This window comes from Prunus persica, chromosome G1 (assembly GCF_000346465.2).
Source record: "Prunus persica cultivar Lovell chromosome G1, Prunus_persica_NCBIv2, whole genome shotgun sequence".
NCBI classification, from domain to species: Eukaryota; Viridiplantae; Streptophyta; class Magnoliopsida; order Rosales; family Rosaceae; genus Prunus; species Prunus persica.
This window is the reverse complement of record NC_034009.1, coordinates 3,507,878-3,533,577: the sequence shown is the minus strand read 5'-3', so window position 1 is coordinate 3,533,577 and position 25,700 is coordinate 3,507,878. Positions and strand designations below refer to the sequence as shown.

Below are 25,700 nucleotides of genomic sequence, written 5' to 3'. Positions count from 1 at the left end.
CCTGATACATGAAAACATAACACGATCATATTCTGCCCTCCTATCTGCCTCTCATCATGGATTAGGAACAATCCAGAAGGGTGGTGGATCAATTTTCCACTTATCAAGCTGATCAAATGGCTTCACAACTTTATTTCCTATGTTGTAAACTCCATTATCATGACCACCATAACCATTCTCAGCAGAGTCTAATTGGAAATTTATATCCCACCTGTGAAGTAAATTGAGTTTTCTTCCAATTCTGGAAAATCCCTAGTAGACACTGACATCGATTGATTTCCGCCCAAAAACAAAGCTCAATTGTGCAGGGATGATTCTACTTTCTCCCACTTTTTGGCAGTGATGTTCAACTTGAGGATGTAAAACCGCAGAGTTCTATAGGGACAAATAACAGCAAACCCCTCAGGAAGATCCGTCTGACCAATGACTATGCCCTTATGGTTAACAAAGTTCCCTATCACTCTCCCCACATACAAAATCTCACCCAATGACTCCACCAGATAATTCTGAGTAGAATACTTGTAAATGGAAAAGTCTTGCATTATATCCGCCTTTTTAATCTCCGCAAACGGTTGAGCAAGATCAATGCTTTCGATGGGAAAGGACTTGATGAAGTCCCAGACTTCAACCGAGCCATCCCCAGCCAATGCAAACAACTGCTCATTGTGAAAAATAACATCACAATATCCTCCATGCACACCATTTAAGTCTGTCCGTCTGATTCTGCTGTCCTCCTCCGCATGCTTATAAAATGCAAGTTTTGACGGAAAAAAACTATGAATCACCACAACAGCGAAGTTGTTGTCACGAGTTGGGTCGGAGGAGAGGACAGCCTTGGCAATATGAAACCACATCAGCGGGAGCTGAATTTGACGTCGCGAAAACGGGTTTAAAAGATGTGAGTTTGCTTTGCTGTTGATGAACAGCCACCCGTGTGATGAACCCACGCAAAGCAGCAGCATGATCATAGTCTTGAAACGCGCTCTTGATGATGTAAACTTTCTGTTCTTCAAGACTGTAGAAGCAACGAGCTCCACTGGCAGGGTTTTTTTTGTCGTTTTCTTCATAACTACTAGGGAGCATGAGCCATGGAGTACTAGGGGTTCGAGGAGGAGGACATGATGAAGTGGCACAAGATTTTGCAGCGTGATTCCACGAAGAACAAACAGCTCTGAATCGAAGGATGTTGACGAACGAGAGATTGTTCATGATCAGCTGTAAGAGGTCGGGTTGGAGCTCAGACCAGTTTGCCATCATTGTTTGTTGATCAATGAATAATGAATGCATGTTTTGATGAAGGGTTTTGCTTTTGTAGAGAGTGAAGGCAAGCAGAGTTTGTAAATGTAATGGACTGAAAAGTGGGGCAATCCAGGTTGAGTTAGGAAAACCAATTCAAACTGGTTCAGAGTCATATCCTATATATATTTGGACAAACCAAAACACTCGCCATTCATGATTATACTAGTAATAACCTTTTTTTTGACTTGCAACAGCTTTTAGATTTTACCTGCCCCACCTGAAGAAATATGGAATCACAGTTAATTGGGTGCCTGGGGATTTTGAATCTCTGCTCATATGGATTGAGTCGGAAGAGAACCAACTAATCTATACCCACTGGCATAGTTTGTTTCTATAATTAAGTATGAATCATGTGGTTTGATTGTCTAAAAGCATATCTTCATGTAAAATAATTGGTCTTAATATTACCTTGAAAGTGGGCTCACCCCTTATTGTGTATCCAATTGTGCTACATTCGTTTAAACTTTTTCAACAAGCTTTCAAATTAAACCGAAAGTGGGTTGAAACCCAAAGATTTCAACCATAAAAGGCAGCTAAAAAAAGGCTTGATGTGCATTTAACTATAAACTAGTACATGAAAATATCATATGCTCATACATACGTGAAAACTATCTACGTTTCACCATGGATTAGGAACAATCCAAAAGGGTGGTGGATCAACTCTCCACTTATTAAACTGATCAAGTACTAGTGTCTTCACAATTTTATTTCCTAGGTTGTAAACTCCAACATCATGACCACCATAATCTTCCACATAATTTATCTCCTCCCAACGATCATCTGTGAAGTAAATTGAGTTTTCTTCTAATTCTGGAAAATCCCGAGTGGATACTGACATCGATTGATTTCCACCCAAAAATAAAGCTTGATTGCGCAACGATGATTCTACTTTCTCCCACTTTTTGGCAGTGATGTTCAATTTGAGAACGTAAAAGTGCAGAGTTCTATAGGGACTGATATAATCACTCTCCTGAGGAAGATCCCCCTCACCAATGTCCTCATGCTTGACAAAGTTCTGAATGATTCTCCCCACAAACAAAATCTCAGCCAAAGACTCCACCAAATAAGTCTGAGTAGAATGAATGCCCCTTGAAAAGTCTTTCACTATATCCACGTTTCCAATTTCTGCAAATGGTTGACGAAGGTCGATGGTTTTGATGGGAAAAGAGTTGTTGAAGTCCCAGACTTCAACCGAGCCATCCCCAGCCAATGCAAACAACTGCTCATTGTGGAAAATAACATCACAATATTCTCTACGCGCATTTAAGACTGTCCATCTGCTGTCCTCCCCATGCTTACAAAATGAAAGTTTTGACGGTAAAGAATCATAAATCACCACAACAGCGAAGTTGTTGTCGCAAGACGGGTCGGAGGAGAGGACAGCCTTGGCAATACTAACACACATCCGTAAACTTTCCAAGGAGAGATCACCGGTCAAGCGAGGAAAGGGCCAAATCAGCGGGAGCTGAATTTGACGTCGCGAAAACGGGTTTAAAAGATGTGGGTTTCCATTGCTGTCCATAATGACCAGCCACCCATGTGATGAACCCAGGCACCGAGCCCCATGATCAAAGCCTTGAAACGCGTTCTTGATGGTGTAAACCTTTTGTTCTTCAAGACTGTAGAAGCAACGAGCTGCACTGTCAGGGTTGTTTTGGCCGTTTTCTCGACTGCTACTACTAGGGAGCATGAGCCATGGAGTATGAGACGAAGTGGCAGCGTGTTTCCACGAAGAACAAACGGCTTTGAATTGAAGGACGTTGACGAAAGAGAGATTGTTCGTGATCAGCTGTAAGAGTTCGGGCTGGAGCTCAGACCAGTTTGGTGATCTTCTTTTCTTTTTGTGGCGACGGTGGTATACTTTCAGTTTTGCCATCGTTGTGTGTTGATCAAAGAACTATGAATGAATGTTTTGATGATGGAGAGAGAAGGGTTTTGCTTTGTAGAGAGTGAAGGCAAGCAGAGTTTGTATATATAATGGACTTTGAAAGTTGAGCAATCCGGGTTGAGTTAGGAAAACTAATCAAGATTGTTTCAGTCATATATCCTATATAAATTAGGACAAACCAAAGCACTCTCCATTCGTGTAGTAAATTTATTTATTTATTTTAAAATTGAGATTTTGAAAATTTTTGAGTGCTTAATTGATCAGAGTTATCGTTAAAGTATAATTCTGTCGATTGAATTCTTCACCTCTACTCATATGCACTGAGGTTCGAAAACTCTAAACACACCTAATGAATATTTGTGTAAACTCAGTTAGTCTTGTTAACAGATTCAAGTGAAAGTAAACTTTAGTCTTTTTAATAGATTAATGTGAATATTTGTAAGGTTTAAAAAAAAAAAAAAGGTAAAAAACGTGAGCGGCAGGATTCGAACCTGCGCGGGCAGAGCCCACATGATTTCTAGTCATGCCCGATAACCACTCCGGCACGCCCACTTTGACGATTCTAGAGCTCCTTATTTTCTCCCTAATAACATTATTTAGAGTCCACCATAACTCTGCGTGGATGATGATGTAGGCTATATCTCATCATCTCAAAGCAGGTTCTTTCTACTCTTCATTGTCAGAAAGTTTAACTTAGAATTATTCATTGGTCACACTCATATGAATATTCTTCTTACAACAAGGTATAGAATTAAGGCCCGTTTGATAACCATTTTAACTTTAGTTTTTAGTTTTAGTTTTTATTTTTTGTGTTATAATATAGAGGAAAATGAGAGGGAGAACAAAAGTGAGGGTGAGATTGAGAGAGAGGATGAGAGAGGAGGATGGGAGGAGTGAGTAACAAAAGTGAAAACAAAAACTTGAAAGTGAAAACAATTTCAAATAGATTTTAGGTTTTAAATTTTGTTTTCACTTTTGTTACTCCTCCCTCCCATCTCACTTTCCGTTCTCCCTCTTTTTCCTTTATATTATAGCACTAAAAATGAAAACAAAAAACTAAAATTGAAATGGTTATCATTATCAAACGGGCCATAAGGTTCTTTTTTCCCTTTTCTTAGTTATAAATAACAACCCTGAAGGAAAATGGGGGAAAATGTTAGAAAAGAAATGTAAAGGTAAAGGAGAGAGAGGAGGTAAGATATGTAGAATGAACAGCTATAAAATCTAAATTTAAAAAAATATATACATATTATATTTAAATTTTATACATTCTGTTTTTTTCTTTTACCTTCCTATTTCTTCTCCCCATTTGAATTAATTGGAGAAAATAAAAGAATAAATTAAAAATATATATATCAACGGGCCATAAATATATTTTTTCCCTTCATTTTTCAGGCGGTTTGGTGGTGGTTGTTTGTTTGTATCTTGTTGTTGAGTCAGTAGTGACAGATGTTTGAAGGCTTTTTTTGGTAAGTGAAAGATATTTCAAGTTTTCTTTTTTAGTAAGTGACATATATTCCAAGTTGTAACACTAAACAATGGATTTGTTCAACTTGATTATGAAAAAAAATCGTTTTTTCAGTTGTTAATTAAATCTAAATGTCTGCCAAGAACAGTAAAAGAACAACGAGGATTATCAAATGTATATGATTCTGTTTGAAACAAAATAAGGAAGGAAGGAAGGAAGAAGAAAAGGTTATGAGTTAGACTTTTAGCTGAAATCTCAACTTGAAACTGTTTCCCTCAAACATATTTGCTGGCAACTGACCTGGTCTCGAGTATGGTTCTAACAGCCTCCCCTAATAAGAAGCATAAACAAGAAACTTCCTACCCTTAATTGCAAAACCCTAAGGGGTTTGCTGGTCGTTGGGGTTGATGGTGGTGGCGATAACGGTGGGCCATGGAAGGTGGATGTAGACGGAGAGTAATGGTGGTAGCAGATCCAAACCAAGAGTCAGCAGGTGCCCTACAATATGCACTTTCTAAAGCAATTCGTGAGAACGACGAGTTGATCCTCTTCAATGTCGAAAACCCTAACTCGTGGCGAAACACACTAACGACGTTCCTTAGAAGACCTAGCCGCAGTTCAGGCTCAGCTGCCGCGTCCATAGAAGGCAGCTTAGGGCACGCCGACTTTCTTGAAGAAATGAAGAATGCATGCAAACTTGCAAAACCAAAAGTACGCGTGCGCGTAGAGAAGGTGGCGTTGATAGAAGGCAAAGAGAAAGCAAGCATTATTCTAGATCATAGCAAGGCTCTTGGGGTCGATATCCTAATTATAGGGCAACGACGGAGTCTTTCTACTATAATCTTAGGGTGAGTTTGTAGTGCCATCGGAATTTTTTGTTTTAGGTTCAAATAGTGTTGAGCATTACCATCACGTGAATTGTCTTTGGACGAATGTGAGTTAATCTACATGCTACATGAATCTCAACAATTAAACGCATTCAAAGGCTATTAATAAGGTGGTAATGCTCACCACCGATTAAGCCAAGATTTTCTTGATAATGTTACTGAGATTTATTGTGGGAAAACAGATTTCAGCTTGAATGATTTGCTTATTCTTTCTTGTATTGTGTACTCTGACAGATACAGGAGGCCCGGAGGGTCCACGCGAGGGACAAAACCAATAGACACAGCAGAGTATTTGATTGATAAAAGCAGCTGCACATGTGTTGGAGTTCAGAAAAAGGGCCAAAATGGAGGCTACCTTCTCAACACAAAGACCCACAAGAACTTCTGGCTTCTGGCGTAGATGCTTCTTTTGCCGTCAGTCTGCTGCATTGGGTTAACATTAAACATGTTTTCTTTTTGTTGGGAAGGCATAAACAGATCAAATCAACAACTTTAGTTCACCGAATCGGTTGACTGCTAGATATAGTGAGCTTGATGATGAGCCTACTTTTGTCGTAGGTTGTATATATGTAACAATGGTGGCTCCTGGAAACCAACATGACAATGTTTATACTAGAACCAAAGTAATGAGACAGCAGTGTATCTTTTCTTTCTCAAACAAAATCCATTGCGTTGACAAAAATGGAACCATTTATACGCATTAGAACGAAGGTTAGAGCCAACTGTCTGAAATAGCTCCCTGTTAATATGAAGCACAGCCCATGGGAAAAGTAAGTGCACAAGAAGGCTATAGAGCCAGAATATAGGCAACCAGCAACTTTTACAGAACTACAGAGTTTTAGAGCTCATCATGCATCAATATTTCAAAGTGAGGTTCGTCTCCACTAGATGCACACATGGGAAATTGTGTATTTGTGCTATTGATAGCAAACATGCTATGAGAAATTGAACGGGTTTCTTACGATGAGGATTTCTCTTGAGAAGGAAGTCTGGTTTTGGTTTTTGAATGCAGCACCCACCTTCTGCCATTGCTCTTTAAAACACTTACAATTTATTTCTCAACCTTTCTGGAAATTTGGAAGGAATTAACAATCAAAGAACATATACTTTTTCCTCACAAGAAACCCTCATCATAAGCAAACTCCATTCAATTTCCACCACCGCAACCCTAGCATTTATTATGCAGATTCTCACCACCAAAAGTTATTGCAACCCAGTACTGAAAAAACTAATACAGCAAACCCGAAATATGAAGCATCGGATTTTGGTAAAAAGGAGAAAATCGGATAAATAACAAATGTAATATTTTACAAGTACCGAAAAATTTCACCTCCATCTACTCGGCTGACAAACATGATAAGTGGAGCAACATAAACAAAAACAAAAATTGTTGCTGCCACTGCCACTACTACTGCATATATATACAGGCTACATGGAATGCCAACCATCTCTCCCTTTCCCTTACCACAGCGCCTAGTACAAAAAGAAACGGCAGAATTATCTACAAACTGACACACCATCCAGGGCAAGATTGGATGTGCCAAAATTCCTATGTTTACCATCAGCCACATTGGTCAGATGGAATCCTTGATAAGGGAGCTGGTTGATGAGAAGAGTCTCCAATTGGCAAGCCAAGCTCTTCCCTGGGACAGTGAAATAAAGGAAATTGGCGTTCTGCATTCCTTCCTTTGAACGATGTGCACGGACTCGGCCCTCTAGATCATCAGTCTATGAGAACAATCACAGATGCATTAGATTGGCATATTTAGCATAAGCAAAAATCGTATAATAAACAGGCGTAATGCCATAATTTTTCAGCCGATGACGAAAACAAACCATTAACAGCATGGCCTAATAGACCAACCTTGATTTCATGACTACTTTTTGAGTGTTAAACCACAAATAACTGAAAATAATTCATGTCAACAGAAAATTACCTGTCCGACATACAGTCTCCTATCAGGTCTGAGAATCACATATACACATGAAACACCTATGGTTGATGGAGGTGGCTGTTCCCTGGCACCAATTGGAACACAGTGTATATCAGTAACTTCTGATGTTTTTTCCTCCTTGTAGAGCTCAATCAGCATCTTTCGGCAAATCACAATGACTGCACTCTCAACCTCCTTCTGTAAGACTTCCATTCTGTTTGTTGATCCTGTCTTATGGACAGCTTCAACTTTATCACTACTCGACTGAGGATGGGATTTGTCAGAACTGCTAAAACCTGTAGAACAGAACTGTTCTAGTTTTGTGCCATTCTTTCCTAGAAGCACCTCATTTGCGTAAGCTGAATGATACAGGTCTTCAGCTCTTTCAATTATTATTTCAGGAATCCCTTCCTTCTTAGCTGTTTCAAATGCAAGGCTTTCCCTACAAATCCCATCCATCAACTTCCAGGTTGGTTTTGTTTGGCCATCCACATATACAGTTCCCATTGCTTTGTATACAGTGTTCTTTGTATTAAGAGGCAAACTAAAAATCCCATGCAGGTGAGTAGATATGATACCAAGACAACCTATTGTATCAAGAGTTTCAACAATACTACCAGCAATACATGTACCCTTTGCTGTTTCTGTTCCTCGGCAAATTTCATCTACAAGTACGAGACTTCTTTTAGTGGCTCCAGAAACAATGGACCGAATTTCTGACATCTCTACCTGTAACAATGAAATTGAGTAAGATGAACAGTGTGTAGCGATGCAGCCATTAAGCTAATGTTCTGATGCCAGCCTAGATGGGAATCAAATGACTATATACGTATAGGGAATTGACAAGACTCAAATCAAACAAAACGCTAAGGTGACTTTTGCTTTTTGATTAATTCACTCACAAGAGAGAGAGAGAGAGAGAGAGAGAGAGAGAGAGAGAGAGAGACAGACAGACAGACAGACAGACAGACAGACAGGGTGAACTTAGGTCTTAATTACCAAACAAAGCCATAAATGAAAACGAATTACAGAAAGTTTATTTACATAGGCAGTCTTAATAATAAAATTCCACAAGAATACATGAAGAAAATTAAGGGGCTCGAGTCCTCTCTGCTTGAAGTGGAGAGGTTAAAGGGCATGTAGGTTAACCTTTGTCAAAAAGACATATGTCCAATTGCTGCATTAATATGAAGCTTGAAGAGCTTAGCTAATTAGGAGCAACTGAACCCAGCATAAAGTTACTACATTACTTACTGATTACTAAGACAGCACATAATAATACCATACCTGAAAAGAACTTTTCCCATCAGAAGGGCTGTCATAAGATTTCATGTGAAGCATAATAGAATCAAAATGAGGGATCAAGGCTGACTCAGCAGGCACCATAAATCCACATATTCCAAGTAACGCAGCAGCACAAATTGATCGTAGCAAACTTGATTTACCACCACCATTCGGTCCAGTCAAAAGGAACAATGACTGCATATCAACGGTGTTATTCACAGCACTTCCCTCTGCTACATCCAACCAGTATGGTGATAGACCAACTATCTTCATCCCATTTTCTCCATTTACTGGTTTTACATCCTGCATCCAACACATTAATATATAAGCCACTGCAAATAAAAAAGACATGGTAAGGATATATCAATATAGGTGAGCTGCCAGCCTAATAGATTCAGGGGCACATTGATTTATTGAATACTACCTTCGACCTATAGGACTCTCCAAGGGTAGGAAAAACCCATTTCCTTCTTCTCCCTTCACTGCAATGTATCAGTTACACAAAATTAAGATACAATAAACACCATTATGGGACTGGGGTAAATTTGAACAAGATAGTACTTCCTGTCCTAAAGATGTGAATATAGAAACATGGAAAGATACAAAATGTGTCATTCAAAAAATAGGTACTAAAGTATCATAAAACATAGCATGATGATGTTCTTGTTGGTCGGTTCTCAGCCAACAGCTTCAATTAATTTAGGCAGAATTTTGGTTAACCAGCCTATCCCATCAAATAATTTCCATGACAACTTTCCAACATATGTTCCTTTTAAGAGCAAAGAACTCCAACTTCCTGAGATTTAGTGAATTACATAAATGTAAAAGTAATATCTGAAAATAGGGAGAAGCAATTTTGTACTTTCAAGAAACCACATGGGAGATCTGTGTAACTTACGCTTAAGACAACTAAAGAGAACTGAATCAAAATGTATATTAATGTTTAATAAACCATAAAAAATATAAAATAAAATAAAATAAAATCTTTTATTTCAGAAAGCCACCTATCTGCTCAGTTTATAAATTGAGAACTGGTATGAGTGAGACTCCGATAGTATCAGACTCTCAGTATGCTCTTACAAGTTGAAAACAGAACAATTATTATATCTCTGCATGAAAATACTGACCACAGAAAATGAAAATACAATAATAGTTAGACACCACTGATTCAGAGATATCACTATAAATTTTTCGATACAACCATTTAACTATTGAAGGACACCATTGATTATTATTACAGATAACATGAGTAATGTTGAAAGGCTTACTAAAGTTTTAAATATCCAACCTCACATGAGCAAATAATGCCCTTGCAATAACTAGAAGCATTGAGGAAAATACAAGGATATTGATCTTCGCTTGTAGATCAGAAGAAAGTCCCCTCAACAATTCCAATACCCTTGTTTTTGCCTTGGCACCTGCCTCATGATACCTACAACAGGAAACAAAAAAGAAAAAAAGGTAACTTTACTCAACATCAGAAGTCAAAACATATTTAGACTAATAGAAGATAATAACAAGTAGGTGTGTTAAATTGAAGAAGCATGAAAGGTACTTCCATAGCATTAGGGAAAATGGCACACCTTGTTAAAGCATCCTCCACGTTCATTGTGGTAAACCACTCTTCTCCAACTTTTCTACCTTTTGAATCTAGAGCAGGTTTAAGCTGTTTAATTTGTTTTTCACCAGGGGTACCAGCCCAAACAGCAGGCACAAACCGTTTTCCCTTAAACCAAACAGCTTCGTGCTCCCGCGCATATAATATTTCTCCTTTTGGGCCTCCAAGTGGAGCTGTGGTTGCTTTTATTCTAGAAAGAATGGGCACGAAATCTTCAGTAACCTGCAAAATTTTAAATGCTTATAAATAGGAAAGAAATGTTGAAATCGTAATGCAGTGTCCTCTTCTAGGACATTATATAATTTTGTTGAGACATGCAACAATGTCAGCCAAAGTTGAGTGATGGAGACCTACTGCTAAAGATAAAGCCTCAGCAGCCTTTTCCACTTCTGCGAATGCTTCCTCGATATGGATTCTCTTTATACGACGTTTCCATGAAGACTCCATATCTTCAAAAAATTCACTAGGAACAATAGGAAAAGAACTAAGCTTTTGATCATGTTCATAATCGAGGGAGATCATTTCTCCAATTCTACCTGACGTGGACTCACATTCATTAACCTGACCAAAAAAGGACTAGCATTATATGCATGGAAAAGAAACAGAAAAGACATGGAGAGAAACTATTTGAAAGCCTATGAAATTAAACCAATCCTCCAACCGTAAATATGGTATCTAGAGTGCTTTGAAATTGTAAAAAATAAAAGATATACCAACGCCTTCAAAAGTTTCATGCTTTATTAAAAGAAAACTTAGAAACTTATGAGTAATTAAAAAAAACTTATGACTATAACTTATGATAAACAAAAAACCAAGAACACCAGAGTGCATGAATAAGTTAATGTTGGATACATGATGTTTCATGGATTTGAAAAGAAATGGTATGACTATTTACACCAAGTCTTTGAGAACTAAGATTTGAGTGTATTAGGATCAAATAGAACGATGACTTTTGTGATTTATGCCCAGCTAAGTATTAATGCCCTTCATAAAAAATACAGAAAAATCATAGATAGGGAACTACATATTGAAGCTCGAACAATTAATGTTTCTTTTCTGAAGGTAGAGCCTTGAACACAAACATGTCAATTTTCATAAACAAAAGGCTCTACTTCTCACAAATCAAAAGTAGCAGGATGCTTATGCATTAACCTATACAATTATTATTATACTTTTCCTTTTGTAAACAAGTGGACATTTAAAAGAAAAAAAAAACAGTAAACTCAACCGAATGTCTGTACTTACTAATGTCTCAAAGTCAATTTTCAACCCAGTTGCCACCCACGTGGGATCCATCAACAACTGCAGGATTTCACACAACTCAGGAGTTTTACGCATCTGCAGTATTTCATCAAGAACATTTTTTATTCTGCAGAACTCAATATGATTGGCCTCCCTCAGTTCAAGAAGCTTCACCAGCTGTGGAACATACAATAACTCAGGAATTATATACTACAACATAGAAAGGCATGTGTTGAGTTGGCAGACACACAGCCAGAGACCCCTGTATAAATACATAGATGTGTTTTTGTGTCTATACATGTATGTATACTCACTAAAACATCCATGTACACATGAATCAAATGAAACATACTAAAATGACCAAACATATGGGGAAAAACCATGTATTCACTAAATTTAAATTCTACAGTTAAAAAAACAGTTAAGGCTACACGAGACAAAAGTACTTAAACGGGAGTGTTACAACCAGCAGAACATAGATAGAAGTAGAACAAAAGAATTCTCTTTTAAACTATTGCCTTTCGATCTCATAATATCTCAGGGAAGATCTAACCCATAAACAGTAAAAGACCGAAATCAGAGAAGTAATTATTCAGCTAACTTAGATACTATTCATACTTGAGTCAAGAGAAAGGTCAATGCCAACCATGGGGAACAATAAGCTGTCAATGCCAACCCTAAATATTAGTATCAAGGAAGGTATTAGTATCAGCACTGATGAAAGAGAAGAACCCATAAGCTGTCAATAAAAGAAAAAATGGTAACTAATTATACAAACTCCATCTAGTTCATTTAAATTCAATCTGTAATTTTAGAATGGGATAATTTTGATCAAGTGATCTATGGGTACTCTCACCCATCATTATCAAAGTGAAGCTCAAAGTTAACTCCACTTTCAATTGCTTTTTATCTTGATTTTAGTATTAATTTTAGCGCTCTGCAAGCTTGCATACATTTTATCCAATTGTCCCCAAAATTGTTGGTACACAGACCCCACTTTTCTTTATAATCCCTATCCTCAGCTACTCATTTTGCCTTTTAGGCTACACAGAGGGTAAGACAATACTTAATTAGCACTTCGACGCATGAACAATCAAATCTAAAACACCAAAAGAAGAGAGAGAGAGAGAGAGAGAGAGAGAGAGAGAGAGAGAGACAGAGACAGAGAGACAGAGAGACAGAGAGACAGAGAGAGAGACATATCAAGTGGTAACATTACTACGTCGGTAGAGATTATATCATAATGGTTAAATGTGATACTCAATTACTGGGATTAGAATAGGAGTGTGAACAACCCTGAGGCATAAATAAAACGCATACTGCCCCCCTGACAAAGACTCCACAAGCAATGAGGAAATAGATTTACTAAAAAGGGCAGCCCAATAAACAAGGCTCTAGCCAAAGCAGAGTTTAGTAAGGGCAAGACAAATGCAGCCATACCCCCTATTCTTAGAGAGACTGTATCCGTGACTTGAATCCATGACACCAAGTCACTTGGGACAATATCATTGCAAGAATTTGCACCTCAAATAGATTCATGAAATCTAACCAGAACTGATATTTCATAAAAACAAAATAATAAGAAATTAAAAAAAAAAACAAGAAGCCATGATTGATATTTCATAAAAACGAAAAGATAAGTAAAAAAAGAGCAAGTTATTTTCAGATCTAACTAATTAACAAGGTTAGGATACAACCTTTGCAGGTGAAACACAAGTAAACTCAGGAATCGAGCACGTTATGTCACTCATAAGTCTGCACGTTGCTGATTTTGAGAAAAAGAAAACTTGTCAGAAGATTTTGAAAAAAACAATAAAAAAATGAGATGGCATGCCAACATAACATGTTAATTGTGCAGTCTCTTAGGGGAACAAAATACTGTGATTAATACATTATAATAATTTAGAAAATCTCCAATCTTACAGACACATTCTATGTGAATCACCCAGGTTAGTGGCTCTTATTTTCTGACTCTTTTCTTTTCACTTTGAAGCCCTTCTACATGGACCTCAACATCTCTCTACCACATTGAAAAGTGCACCCTTATTAATTAAAACTATGTTAAATTTCTGAGTTCACCCCCACCCTCCTTTTAAAATATATCATACAAATTAACTGATCTGTCTCGTATTTGGTGCACGAGTGGACATGAATGTGGTGACACCTGTTTGAGCAGAAACCATATTAACCCATGCAACACTGCACCAGGTTTGACTTGGTATAAAACACTACAAAAGATATGGACAAGAAACAGTATGAACAATCAGGGGAAAAGTTTGCCATTTTATTAACAACCAAGGTCAAAAAGCTGGCATTATGGAAAAAATCATTTTGTATTCTATAATCTAATGCTGGACCAATACAAAAAGTATAACACAGCTCACCTTGAATTGTGGACGATATATCATAAGCAGGAGGATTAAGAAGAAGATCTCTAACATACCTGAGAAATCAGAAACTAACAAATCTAAGGAACATAGAAGTACAAAACACAGACACACAGGTGTAAGTGTACTTTAGCATATTATGAGAACGTACATTGGACAGAATTAAAAGAGTAAAAAGGAAAACGGAAGGACTTTGTCATTTGTATTAAAGAAAACCTCAGCCGTGATATAAAATGTCAAAAAGCAGTGATGTATTTGTGCACTCACACCAAAAATACAAAATACAAAATTGCACGTGCATGCATCCCCCAGAAGCTAGATACTATTCTGAATAAATTTAAACAGAAAAAAGGCATACAAAAAATACTCACAATAAAGGTAGTCCTGTGCAGTTTGAAGGAAGCAACACCTTCAACAAACAAGGTATTCCCTCAGTTGGTATGGCACCTGGAAGTATGCAAAACACTGATCAATACCACTTTAACTTGACAATGACTTCATATGATGAAAATAAAATTGAAGTGTCCAATGCAATTAGACAAACCAATTTGCGTTGCTGTTCCTAGGGTCAAAGGGTGGGGTCTGTTTTCTGAAGACACACTGACATTCCTAAATGTAACATCCTCATCAAGACCATAAAGATCTTTAACCTGAGAAGTCCAATAGATAGATAGCTGTTAGATAAAAAGTGTAATTTTTTATTTCAACAATAGCTATAATCATAAAAATATGAAACATGTATTCAATAGTGCAATTATTTCATATGATATGCTAGTGAACAAAAAGTAAAATACGCAATAAAATCATTAGACATGTTAACCTTAGACAAAAGATCAATGACAGGATTGCCTTCAAACCATTCAAAATGTCTACCACTACATTCTCCCCACAGTAGGCCTCCCTCACCAAATTCTCCCCAACGACAAGTGCCTGTAAAGGAGCCTCTTGATATAATTAAGATTCAAATAAATTACTTAAAGAAGAATAGCAGAAAGATATGTCAATGATACAATCAAAACAAAAGGTTTATTTTACAGGTTGTAAAGCAATAAAAATACTAATCACTCAAAACAAATTTTAGGTTATACTGAGGTTTCACAGAGAATTTGTAAGGCACATTTAGGCAAAAAAAGCTTCAAGGCGTACAATAACAGAAGCATAGATATTAGTTTTGTGTTTGGGAGTGTTCAGGCTCAGATGAGCCCTTGGTTTTATTTTTTTCTCTTTTTGGTTCCACTTGTTTGGTGTGGTCTTCTTGACCACCTGTTCTTGCTGGTTGCTCCTTCATATCTTCTCAGTAATATAACTGTATCTTTATACGAAAAAAATAAAAGTAATCTAAAAGGCGCTAGTTCCAACTTCCAATCCAACAGGTCTAACATCACACTTGGCAGAGAAAATTACAAGCTTCAACCCAATACAGTACACAATTTTACACTTCATCTTAATAGGAGCACACCACAGGCAACAAATGGCACCAAAAAAATTCCCCATTAATTAAGAAGTTATATCTACCTGAAAAATTGCTCCTCAAAGACATATGCAGAAATAAATGATGGTACCGACAAGTACGAAGCTTAGTAACTAGGGCCTCTTCGGTTAAACCATCCTCCGACGAATAAGTTTTCATAGTCTCCAGGACAAAGTTTATGCAATACCCTCTGGCCGAGTGAGATATTCCTGCCACATATATTTTACAACTATTATTAATCCTTAAACAGTCAATCTAAGATAGCTTTATTGCCTTTGACTACTATGAGCAATAGAAACTAACTTTTTGATGAAACAATCAAAGGCCATTAACTTATGCCTTTAAAATTTAAATAATCAAGGGCAACAAAATGAAACAAAACCCAAATAGAGAATCCAAAACAAAATCTCTTGGGATAACGTTTCATAGAAGAAAACTAACGTATTCTTACCAACTACAGGCATTGGTTCTGGAAAGTCAAGATCGTGATCAACCCCAACAAGTCCAAACACATATGGACTACCAGGATGTGCATGCCTGAAATACTTAACAAAACAAGTCAGAAGCAACATATGCATTTAAAGCATTTTGAATATCAAATTCAAAAACAAAACTTTGCCCAGAAAATATAAAGATACATGAAATCTTCATTATAACATGAAACTTTCTGACATAAAAATATGGGCACTCATAAGAGCATTTAATTTCCATTTTCAATAAATTCTAGTGGTTTATATAAAAATAAAATAAAAAGACCACGCTATTTAATTTTCCAAGAAGCAACATGAGTTTGTGTCGCGGATGACTCTTGAAAGGAAAACTGGCCATTAAGAATGTTTCAACATTTTATGACCACTGTACTAAGTGTTGTATCAGAAACACCATAACATGCTTCAGGATTGGAAATCTTTGTATCCCTTTCCTCGGAATAAGCAATAAATAAAAAATACTATCAATCACTTCAAAAAGAAAAAAAAAAAAAATTAAAGGATATGCTATATGAAAAGAATCACAGATTAAATTGAAAGAATGAGTTATCAATATGTAATTACCCCGATATAAAACGGCCTTTACGGGAACGAGCTTGTGTTGGACCCTGAACTTCTTCCACTATGCACTACAAGAACCAAACCATGAACATTGAGCAAACTAGTTGGATGATGAACGTTGAACAAACTAGTCAGATGATGACCATATATTCTTTGACATATGCTCACATTACTAATAAGGCAATTGATGCATAATACACCTCTATAGGCAACAAATCTAAAGATAAGTACAGGACAAACACCCAATGAAGCATGCATCAGTGGTTCAAAGGTGGAACTATACCATTTAGGCACCAAGTGCCCAGTCCATGAGTGGAGAAGAAAATAATGAAGACTCGAAGGCTTAATTGCATATTCCGCACAACAGTAAAGTGAATACTTAGAAAAGCATGTTAGAACTCTGATCTTGAATATCATGAATACATAAGATGAGTTATCAGAAATGCTATACTTACCACCGAAAACCCATTCCGTGTCAGATCATCCAAAGTTTGACGAAGATTCTGCAAATCATATGCAATTATGCATTGAGTCCCCAAGGGAATAAACACATGATTAAATGCATAGAGAAGGAATTGACTGACAAAAAGTCGAAAAAGCATGTCCTTAGATTAGATTGAATGGGGAAAAAATAAAAAAAATTATGCAAGCAAACAGGGACAGCAACAGAAAAATAAAAACTTGGAAGAAAAATACAAAAGAAACAGGAAGAAATTATGCTGTACCAATTATTTAACATGATTCCCAAGATATCATCCCAGAACTATGCAAAATAACACCAAATCTGAAGGACCTCTTCAGCATCTCCAATTTGCTACACATGGTATATTTCCCAGAGAAGAAAAAAGGAACAAAGAATTCATACTTTAATTCACACAGATGCCCCAATATGGGCTTGCAAACAAGCCCTCAAGTTTGGCACCACATTTATGAGTTAAAACCACCTTCCTTACTATCACAAATCTGAACTCATCTTCTTAACTCAACCATTGGAAATCCATTCAAAACTTCATTAAATCAAGTAATTCTCATGCAAATGGCACAGTATGGTTTTACTATTTGAATATGCAAGTTTCTCAAAATTAGAAAAGAAATTATTAATTCTGAATGTGAGGCAGAATGAAATTTAAAGGCAAAAGAATATTTAAAGATCAAGGAATGGAAATATAACATGCATATGATAATAAAGTATGATCAATACCACAACCGGGCATCCAGCTCTTGGAATGCTATCTGAACGCAGGCCACCAAAAGGATTCAAACCTGCATATTCAACCAAAATACAAGCATCTATTCCAAGGGCTTCATAAAAGTCACCAACCTGAAATATAAGTGAAATAAAACACTTGTTGCATCTATCATTAATGGGCACTATATAAACATTTAATGAATGCAAAGACATTTTCGTAAGGCAACCCAATGCAATTTAGTAGAAAAAGTTTCTTAAACCAAGAGGGCTGATAAAGAAATATGTTACATACTCTGCAGAGCAAAACTTCACGTGGAAACTTTGACTTGAACTGCAAGATCTCCCAGTTGAGTGTTCCCTCTTTTAGACTAAAACAAACAAGTTTTACTTAATGAGATTTACAGATAAAGAAGTAATCTTTATGAAGCTTCTAAGAAAGTGGGCCATTTTTAGTTTTCTATTCATACAAAAACTATGAACATGTAAATTTTTGAAAGGATACTCTTGTACTATGGAAAACACTCTTAGAGACCTTTCAGGTTAGATCAAATAATTATTCATATAGGAATTCAATTCCTTGAGATTTATGAAATTATGTTAATATGCCGACTAGCCACAAAAAGGAACTTTTTTTTTTTCCAATGCAGAGATGCAATGCCTATAACCACAATTCGGGAATTTAATTTGAGGAAACTACAGTTTGGTCCTTCACGTCATTTAAGCATGCAAAAAACAGCTCAGAAGAATAATTACAATAAAATATGCAAGAAAAAGCTCACAAGAGAAACTAATAAGAGCAGAAAAGAACAATGCATAACTCATATCTTTTTCTTCTCATTGTCTCTTCCATAAGCATACAGTTAAAATAGCAATAAGACAACTTTAGTATCACAAGGGGATCTCACCTCCCATTTTTTAAATTAACATCCAAGCCTAGCAAATTGGAATAGTCAAGCCTTTTAACCAGCTGGACAGTTGACGGCTTCCTGCACATCTCCATCCTCTGCAAATGAAAAACCCATGACATTGAAAGATATCAAGAAATTATATTCCCAAGAAATTCTTGTAACAAAAGGAGAAAAGCGTGTCTAGTCACAACAATAAAATGTAATAGCAAACCTCCTTCCACCACAGTATGTTAGAAAGAACTCTTTCATCCAGGAAATTATTCAAAGCATTAAGTTTATTGGTCGCCTTTCTGCTTCCTCTTAAAACTTTTTGATCTTTGAAACAACGAATCCTTCGAAACTGTCCACTAGTAATGTACAAAAAGAATCCTCAATAGCATTAGTTAAATCACAATGGTAAATTGCAAGAATCAAATGTAAAAATGAAAATAAAGGTTGCATAACCAACAGTACTAAAATCTGAATCTTGAATAAGAAATAATACACACAAACAAAGTACTACCTACTTTGCCAGTGAGTACGGCACACTCTTTAAACAAGTAATTAATCAGACCTTGACTTATTCTTCTGTTTCCATTTTGTTTAAATAAAACAAAAGGAAATCGTCATCAGACAACATTTGGAATTTATACCAAATTTATCATAACGATGTTTGAAAATACATTAAAACGAACTACATTGTTGAGTAATAACTTTGGTTTACTGTGGCATCACCAAACAAAACAATACAGTTACGGAGGGTTTCATATTTCTTTGCTTCTGGGTTATCTTGCTTTTAATGAAGTTTTGATTTTTTTTTTTTATACAAAATACTTCTAAAAGAAAATTTTAGAACTATTATTCCATGGAAATTTAATTCTCATACATATATAAATAACACACATTCCGCACAAGTGAATAAAGCACGTTCTCTCAGGCTTCAAAGGATTTTCCTTTTAGAGAAATTTCAACCACCCAAGACCATATACAACATAAATACAGAGAGAGAGAGAGAGAGAGAGAGAGAGAGAGTACAGGAGCGGCGGAGAGGGAATGAAAGAGCTGCTGCATTTACGAGAAGGGGAGCGAAGAAGAAGAGCAAGATGACGGCAGCGAGGGAGAGAGACAACGCCGTTACGAGTAGCGAGCCAGTACATGGCGAGTGGTGGTGACAGTGTATCCAACTTTTTGGTTGCGAAGGGATTTTTGAATTTTTAGGGTTTTAGAGGAGTTTTTCCCCTTCGCCAAATGCGAAGCCCTGTTCTCAACTTCCCGCCAGAAAGGCAACAGGGATGAGATAAAAGGCTACTACTTGGAGACTCGACTGGACTGGAAGCCTGATGGGATTATTTTTGTTTGTTTTGGCAATGAAAGGACAGGTGTTTGGTCTTTTCCTTTTATTCTTTCTTACTAGGCAGCCTCTTGGCTTTTTACTTACTTTTATGAAAATATGTTTTTAATTTTAACTTTAATTATTAAAATAATTGGGAGAAAAATGGTTCAGGGGTGAGGTGGTGATTGCCACATTCAGCTTTTCACTCCATGTTCTATTTCCACTTATCTTATCTTTCCATCCATTAAGGATCATTATATAGCCCTCAATTCGTGGACGAAGTAGATAACCCGAGATCCGGTAAGCAACGCACAACCCGTCAGAGAAAAAGGTTTCTTGAAGTCTAGAGGCCTGGACGATATTTTTATTTTTTGTTTTTGTTTTTGTTTTTGTTTTGTTTTGGGAAGTGAAAGGACAGCGAGTGGTGATTGCATATTTTCCTTTTATTTTAACTTCTTACAATACAGGGTGACCCAGTCTCCCAATTTCTGGTCCTAAATTTTCCATTATCCCTTTTTAATACAAAACAAAATTAATAATCATCTTTTGCGTCTAATGGTACCCATTTTTCTATTTTGTTAGAGAGCATTAGTCATTGATGAAAATTTTTGAATTCATCAACTACAATTGTTGATGAAAATAGCCCCTTCCCCTCTCTCTCTCTCTCTCCGTCTATTCTGTCTTTATCTTGCTCTAGGATGACGGCTAGCTTGGCTGTCTTCCAAAAAAGGAAAATTTGAAAGCTATGAAATTGATGAGATTCTATAAACTACGTTATCCTAGGCATGCAACGTCAACTAGTCTTTGATCTAGTGCTATTTGTCTTCATTTAATTGAAAGAGATCTCAAGGTCGACTCATATAAATAATGAGATCGATGTATACTTATGATAAGTTCGATATCTATAACTCCAATTTGCAAAATAGACAACCAAAAGCAAAAGAACAACCGCCGACCCAGCCAAGCAAACACCCACATGAGTGGGGAAGCAAAAAGACACAAGCCTTTTGCAGCAAACAAAACCCCACAAACAGAGGAAGAAACCTCCACAACACAGGGCAACAGCCCAAACAAACCACCACGGAGAAGAACAAGGCAAGAGTAAAAGGGAGAAGGAAAGAGAAGGAGAGGGGATTGAGGGCAGTGACCTCATTTTTCAGTTCAAATCTTATGACCGAGAGTTTTTTGTATTGTTGAATAAAAACAAAAATCTAAAGTATGAACTTGTGACAAAAAACATGAAATGATGATCTCGCAATTCTCCAACTATGATCGGTGATTGTTCCTATATCTTCCCACTTTCCGGGGATCCAATATAGGCATCGATCCATTACACTCTTTTTTCTAATAACATTACATAATTGTACAATTGGCAGCAATACTTGCAGCAGCAACAGCAATCTCAAATAGACGATATGCTTGAAACCATTTATTCTGAAAAAATGTACAAAACAAAAGAAAATTAAATAAGAAATGTGAAAATATACACCTTTCAATCCTTTAAAATTGAAAGGGGTACATGAGCATGAAATCAAAGAAAAAGACACTCACCCTTTCAGGTGCTTGAAAGTAGTAATTGTTATAAATCACCAGAGGCTGTGGAACTGGCGTCATTGCCTACATCAATCAACCATATAGGAACTTAAATTAGCTACTTTCGTAAAAGCACATTGTATACCGCATCTCAATTACTCTAGATAAGAACCATTAACATATACCACATCTCAATTATCTTGCTAAGCACCCTCGTAAAAGTGATTAGCAAACGATGATCCAAATAACGAAACAAGCACTTCACCTTATTGAGATCGGGGCTAGCACAAGGAGGAAGGCCTCTTTTGGATCGCAGCAAGACATGGTTATCCAAGAAATACGTATGGTGGTGATAAAAATTCTTGACGCCGTAGCAGGCAGCACAGAGATCATAGGTGCCCTGATGATGGCCAGCTCCTACATCAAAGCAAGCAACGCAGGTGAAATACAAGCCACAAAGGTACACTCTACACCCTTGGCACAAGATGTTCCTCGTTTTGACGATGTAGTAGAAGGTGAGCACTTCGTAGAAATCCAGGCCACCGTCGCCATTTCGATCTAGTTTCGTGAAGAAACTGGGGTCGTTAACAATCCAGCCGTATCCGCTTTGCTGCAGAAATTCATAAAACTCTGAGGAGCTGATTCGGCCATCGTTGTTTGTGTCCATGGATTGGAAGAAAGACCATGCCAGACGCTGAAGTTCGGGAGAACCATTGGAATAGTAGGCTAAGGCTGCTGCATGTAGTTCTTCCATTTCCATATAGAAGTTAGAACAGTACAGCTAAAGCCTATAGGCAGCTTTTCTGTTCTTTGGTTTTCTTTTTTGTAATTTTGGATTATATAAGTACTATATTAGTACTGACCGAGTTTTATGTTTAAATAAAATCAAATTGTTGTTGGGTTGACATTCTAATTAACAGCTTAATATATACCCAATCAATATTGTATACAATAATGCTAGAGTCTTTAAATTTGCTCATCAAATGATGTGTTGCTTCACATGTCAATATCTTTAGATTCGAGAAAACGTAAAATTATGACATCATTTAGTGAAAAACAATTTGATAGTCTCTTTAATTTTTTTTAGTACAAGCGATAGTCACATAGAAATAGTCTTAAATAATGATTAACTCACTTGTGAGAATAATATTACAGTGGGGGAGAAGAAAAGGCCAAAGACAGAAAGACCAAGACAGAGTCCAAGGAGACTACAGGTTGGTTCACGATGGAGTTAATAATTAAAAGCTCTTTCCTGGCTAGTTGGCTAGTTGCATCGCATCCCAAGTCAACTCCTTATTGTAATTTGTATTTAATACAATCGACAACAAAACTTTACAAACATGGAAAGAAAATAGGACAACTATGAGAGGCCTTTGTTGTAACATCACATAATTGTGCAGTTGTAAGCCAAAGCTGAAATAGAAAGAGCTGTCTCTAATGTTTGAAATGCTTGGTACCATCTATTCTGAAAAGTCGAAAACATATATAAGCAAAAGCATATATGAAGCATATTCAGTGGAAGAGTTAATGCATTTTCATCTCAACGTAGACAGAGGGTACGAGATTCAAATAAGCATCGGAAGCTCAACTCACCCTTTGAATTTCAGGCGCAGCGCTAGCTTGATTGACGTAGTAATTATTAGTAATATTCACCAGAGGATTCTGTTCAGCGACTGCCTACATGAGTCATATAGCAATTCGAATCAGAAAATCAAACCATCTAACAACCGGGGAAATAAATATATGATACCAAAGAACAAAATTAACCTCTGTTAAATAAAAAACCTTGGCAGGGCGGTTGATCTAATTCCAATTCCATACTTCTATTCCAAAATAAATAAACATGTTATATATGATGTTAGAATTAGTAATTCAATTACCATGGCAAGATTTGGCGGAGCATGAGGAGGGCCTCTTTTGGAGCGTAGCAAAACGTGGTTATCCAAGAAGTATGAGTGCTGGTTAATGTAGTTGGCATTACCATAGCAAGCAGCACACAGGTCATACGTTGGATACTGATGATGATGATGATAATTAGCTGCTCCTCCATCAAAGCACTCAACGCACGTAAAATACAAGCCACAAAGGTGTGCTCGGCAGCCTTGGCATGTGATGTACCTTGTTTTGATGATATAGTAGAACGTAAGTACTTCCTGCAAATCTAGGCCACCGTCGCGATTGCGGTCAAGTTTAGCGAACAAGTTGGGGTCATTATGGAGGATCCAGTAGTATCCACTTTGTTGAACGAAGTCGTTGAACTCGGCGTAGCTGATTCTGCCATCACCGTCTGTATCCATGGATCGAAAGAAATCATATGCTACACGACGAGTATGTTCATTGCCACGGTCATAGTATGCATAAGCTGCTGCATGTAGTTCTTCCATTGCCAGATATATAGCTAGTGATACAGGAAAAGTGTTATAGCTTGCTATAGCCTGTGCTTGGTTTTGAGAGAGGAAACCTGAATATCAGTTATGCATATAATATTATTAAGAGATCTCTGAACGGAAGCTTTATATATACATATATATATATATATATATATATTCAAACTCTCCAATATTAATTAATTTCCAAGTCTTTGTGTTTTTCTTTTTGTCTTGGTCAGCTCCAAGTCTTCATGTTTCGGATCTTGCGTAAACTTTGTGCACCTCTACATTTTGAGATAATAGAAAGGTGTGGATGATATGTTCTTATCTCCATGAATGAAAGACTAAGACAGTCAAAGAACACGCAGAGAGACTAAAACACAGTACTTCAAGTGTCCAAATTCCCGATCGATCTGGTTAAAAATTGACAGTGACAATGAAAGCAGAGAAAGGAAGCACAACGACACGACAACCCTACAATTTGGTGAGTTCCTAACTTGCACTGATGACTCAAGTCAACTTCAATTTGGTCCCATACTAGACTAGTACACAAGCTGCATCTCGTTAATCAAAGACGCGTTATGTTAAATTGTATGTTACGTCTGATTAATTAGAATTTACGTAATATTTTATTTTAAATGCAAACAAAAAACTTGAAGAAAAAAAATTAACATATTCAAATCTCATTAATGACAATTATGAATTCTTTATAAATTTTTTTATATAAAAAAAACCCCAATATGAAGTTCTATAATCTCAACATCTTGAACATGAGTCATGGAAATCAAAAGTGAACTTTTAGTTTATGCTTCCAAAAGTAGCATCATGACTTAATTTATTGTTTCTTTTTACAAGAGCATGGCTCCCAAAGGGTGTAATATATATATAGGAACTACGCATATCATCCAACACTTTCTTTTTGACTTCCACGATCTTATGAATTATTATTTTTGGTTGTGACAGGAACATCATCACATAGTAATTTGAGTTGATTTGTTATACCACGTGATGATGTTAATTATACAATAATTTTTTCAAAGTGTGTCACAAAATTAAGAGCATTTAACGTTGAAGTATGAAAGTTGTGTCAGTCTCTAAAAGATCTAAAACTTCTTCAGACATTAATTGTCAATTGATTTTGGATTGGATGCTCAAACCAATTCAACATACAAAAAATACTAGCTCAATAAAAAGGATATATATATGTACAAAAACAGACCAAGACACAGTCTAAGGCATCCAAGGCAGGAAGACCAAGTCATACATAAGAGGGAGTCCAAGTACATCAACTGCTTTACTCTTTCAATTTCCTGGTTTAGAATGAATCAAAATTAACCTCAAAGACTAACAGAGCAAGACGGTCCTAGTACACGCAGAGAGAAAGACCAAACAAACAGTCCAAGTGTCTAAGTTCCCTATCGATCTGGTTAAATAATTGACAGTGACAATGAAAGCTGCATGTCGCAAGTCAAGCCACGATTTCTCCAAGTCGCCAGCTAAGGTCGTCGTCGTTTTTACGTAAAATTATGTAGTAAATTTGGCTCACTCCATATAAGTTAAGTCAGTCGCCTTTTTTCCAGCCTTTGCACATAAGAGAATTCTTTGCTTCGTCACCACTGGATTTCAAATCCACGGAAACCCAAACCAATCTAGATATCCAAACACAGAGAGAGTGCTTGAGAAGCAGAAGCACATAATTCCCACCTACAGAGCATGTATACTTCTGCAAGGCAGCCATATTGAAATTTCAGTAAAATGAACAAATCAATATTAAATTTCATAAACAGGTCTGAACTGAAACAACTTCACTGTTGTTTTCCTTCTTGCGGCTCGTAAGTTATGGAATCCATTTGTTCTGCTCA

At 36.7% G+C, this 25,700-nt stretch overlaps 6 protein-coding genes and 1 non-coding gene across 8 annotated transcripts; 1 reads left to right on the top strand and 6 right to left on the bottom strand.

Moving 5' to 3' along the window:
• Positions 55-1,254, bottom strand: LOC18791352. Its single transcript, XM_020555113.1, has 3 exons — positions 931-1,254; positions 331-833; positions 55-211 (listed from the first exon to the last, which is right to left on the bottom strand). The coding sequence occupies exons 1-3, from the start codon at positions 1,252-1,254 to the stop codon at positions 55-57; spliced, it is 984 nt and encodes a 327-aa protein (XP_020410702.1).
• On the bottom strand, positions 1,919-3,175 carry LOC18790286 (F-box protein At2g05970). The gene has a single exon (XM_007224885.1). The coding sequence runs from the start codon at positions 3,173-3,175 to the stop codon at positions 1,919-1,921; it is 1,257 nt and encodes a 418-aa protein (XP_007224947.1).
• TRNAS-AGA lies at positions 3,658-3,739 on the bottom strand. Its single transcript has one exon. It is a non-coding gene; the product is annotated as a tRNA-Ser (tRNA).
• LOC109947170 lies at positions 5,060-5,942 on the top strand. Its single transcript, XM_020556750.1, has 2 exons — positions 5,060-5,503; positions 5,777-5,942. The coding sequence occupies exons 1-2, from the start codon at positions 5,088-5,090 to the stop codon at positions 5,940-5,942; spliced, it is 582 nt and encodes a 193-aa protein (XP_020412339.1). The 5' UTR covers positions 5,060-5,087.
• On the bottom strand, positions 6,779-19,985 carry LOC18791101 (DNA mismatch repair protein MSH1, mitochondrial). 2 transcript variants are annotated; one of them, XM_020554870.1, is made up of 22 exons: positions 19,639-19,985; positions 18,836-18,971; positions 18,622-18,719; positions 18,009-18,084; positions 17,729-17,848; positions 16,983-17,030; positions 16,531-16,595; positions 15,930-16,015; positions 15,523-15,687; positions 14,828-14,937; positions 14,552-14,657; positions 14,379-14,454; positions 14,005-14,063; positions 13,318-13,385; positions 11,624-11,797; positions 10,733-10,939; positions 10,344-10,600; positions 10,049-10,192; positions 9,185-9,242; positions 8,764-9,063; positions 7,480-8,205; positions 6,779-7,270 (listed from the first exon to the last, which is right to left on the bottom strand). In XM_020554870.1, the coding sequence occupies exons 1-22, from the start codon at positions 19,758-19,760 to the stop codon at positions 7,040-7,042; spliced, it is 3,432 nt and encodes a 1,143-aa protein (XP_020410459.1). In that variant the 5' UTR covers positions 19,761-19,985; the 3' UTR covers positions 6,779-7,039. The 2 variants fall into 2 exon arrangements, with proteins under 2 accessions (XP_020410459.1, XP_020410460.1); XM_020554871.1 differs by having other exon boundaries at positions 11,624-11,716.
• LOC18793266 lies at positions 21,630-22,223 on the bottom strand. The gene has a single exon (XM_020555107.1). It carries the CDS (start codon positions 22,221-22,223, stop codon positions 21,630-21,632), a length of 594 nt encoding a protein of 197 aa, XP_020410696.1.
• LOC18792646 lies at positions 22,854-23,935 on the bottom strand. Its single transcript, XM_007226857.2, has 3 exons — positions 23,350-23,935; positions 23,063-23,146; positions 22,854-22,934 (listed from the first exon to the last, which is right to left on the bottom strand). The coding sequence occupies exons 1-3, from the start codon at positions 23,851-23,853 to the stop codon at positions 22,854-22,856; spliced, it is 669 nt and encodes a 222-aa protein (XP_007226919.2). The 5' UTR covers positions 23,854-23,935.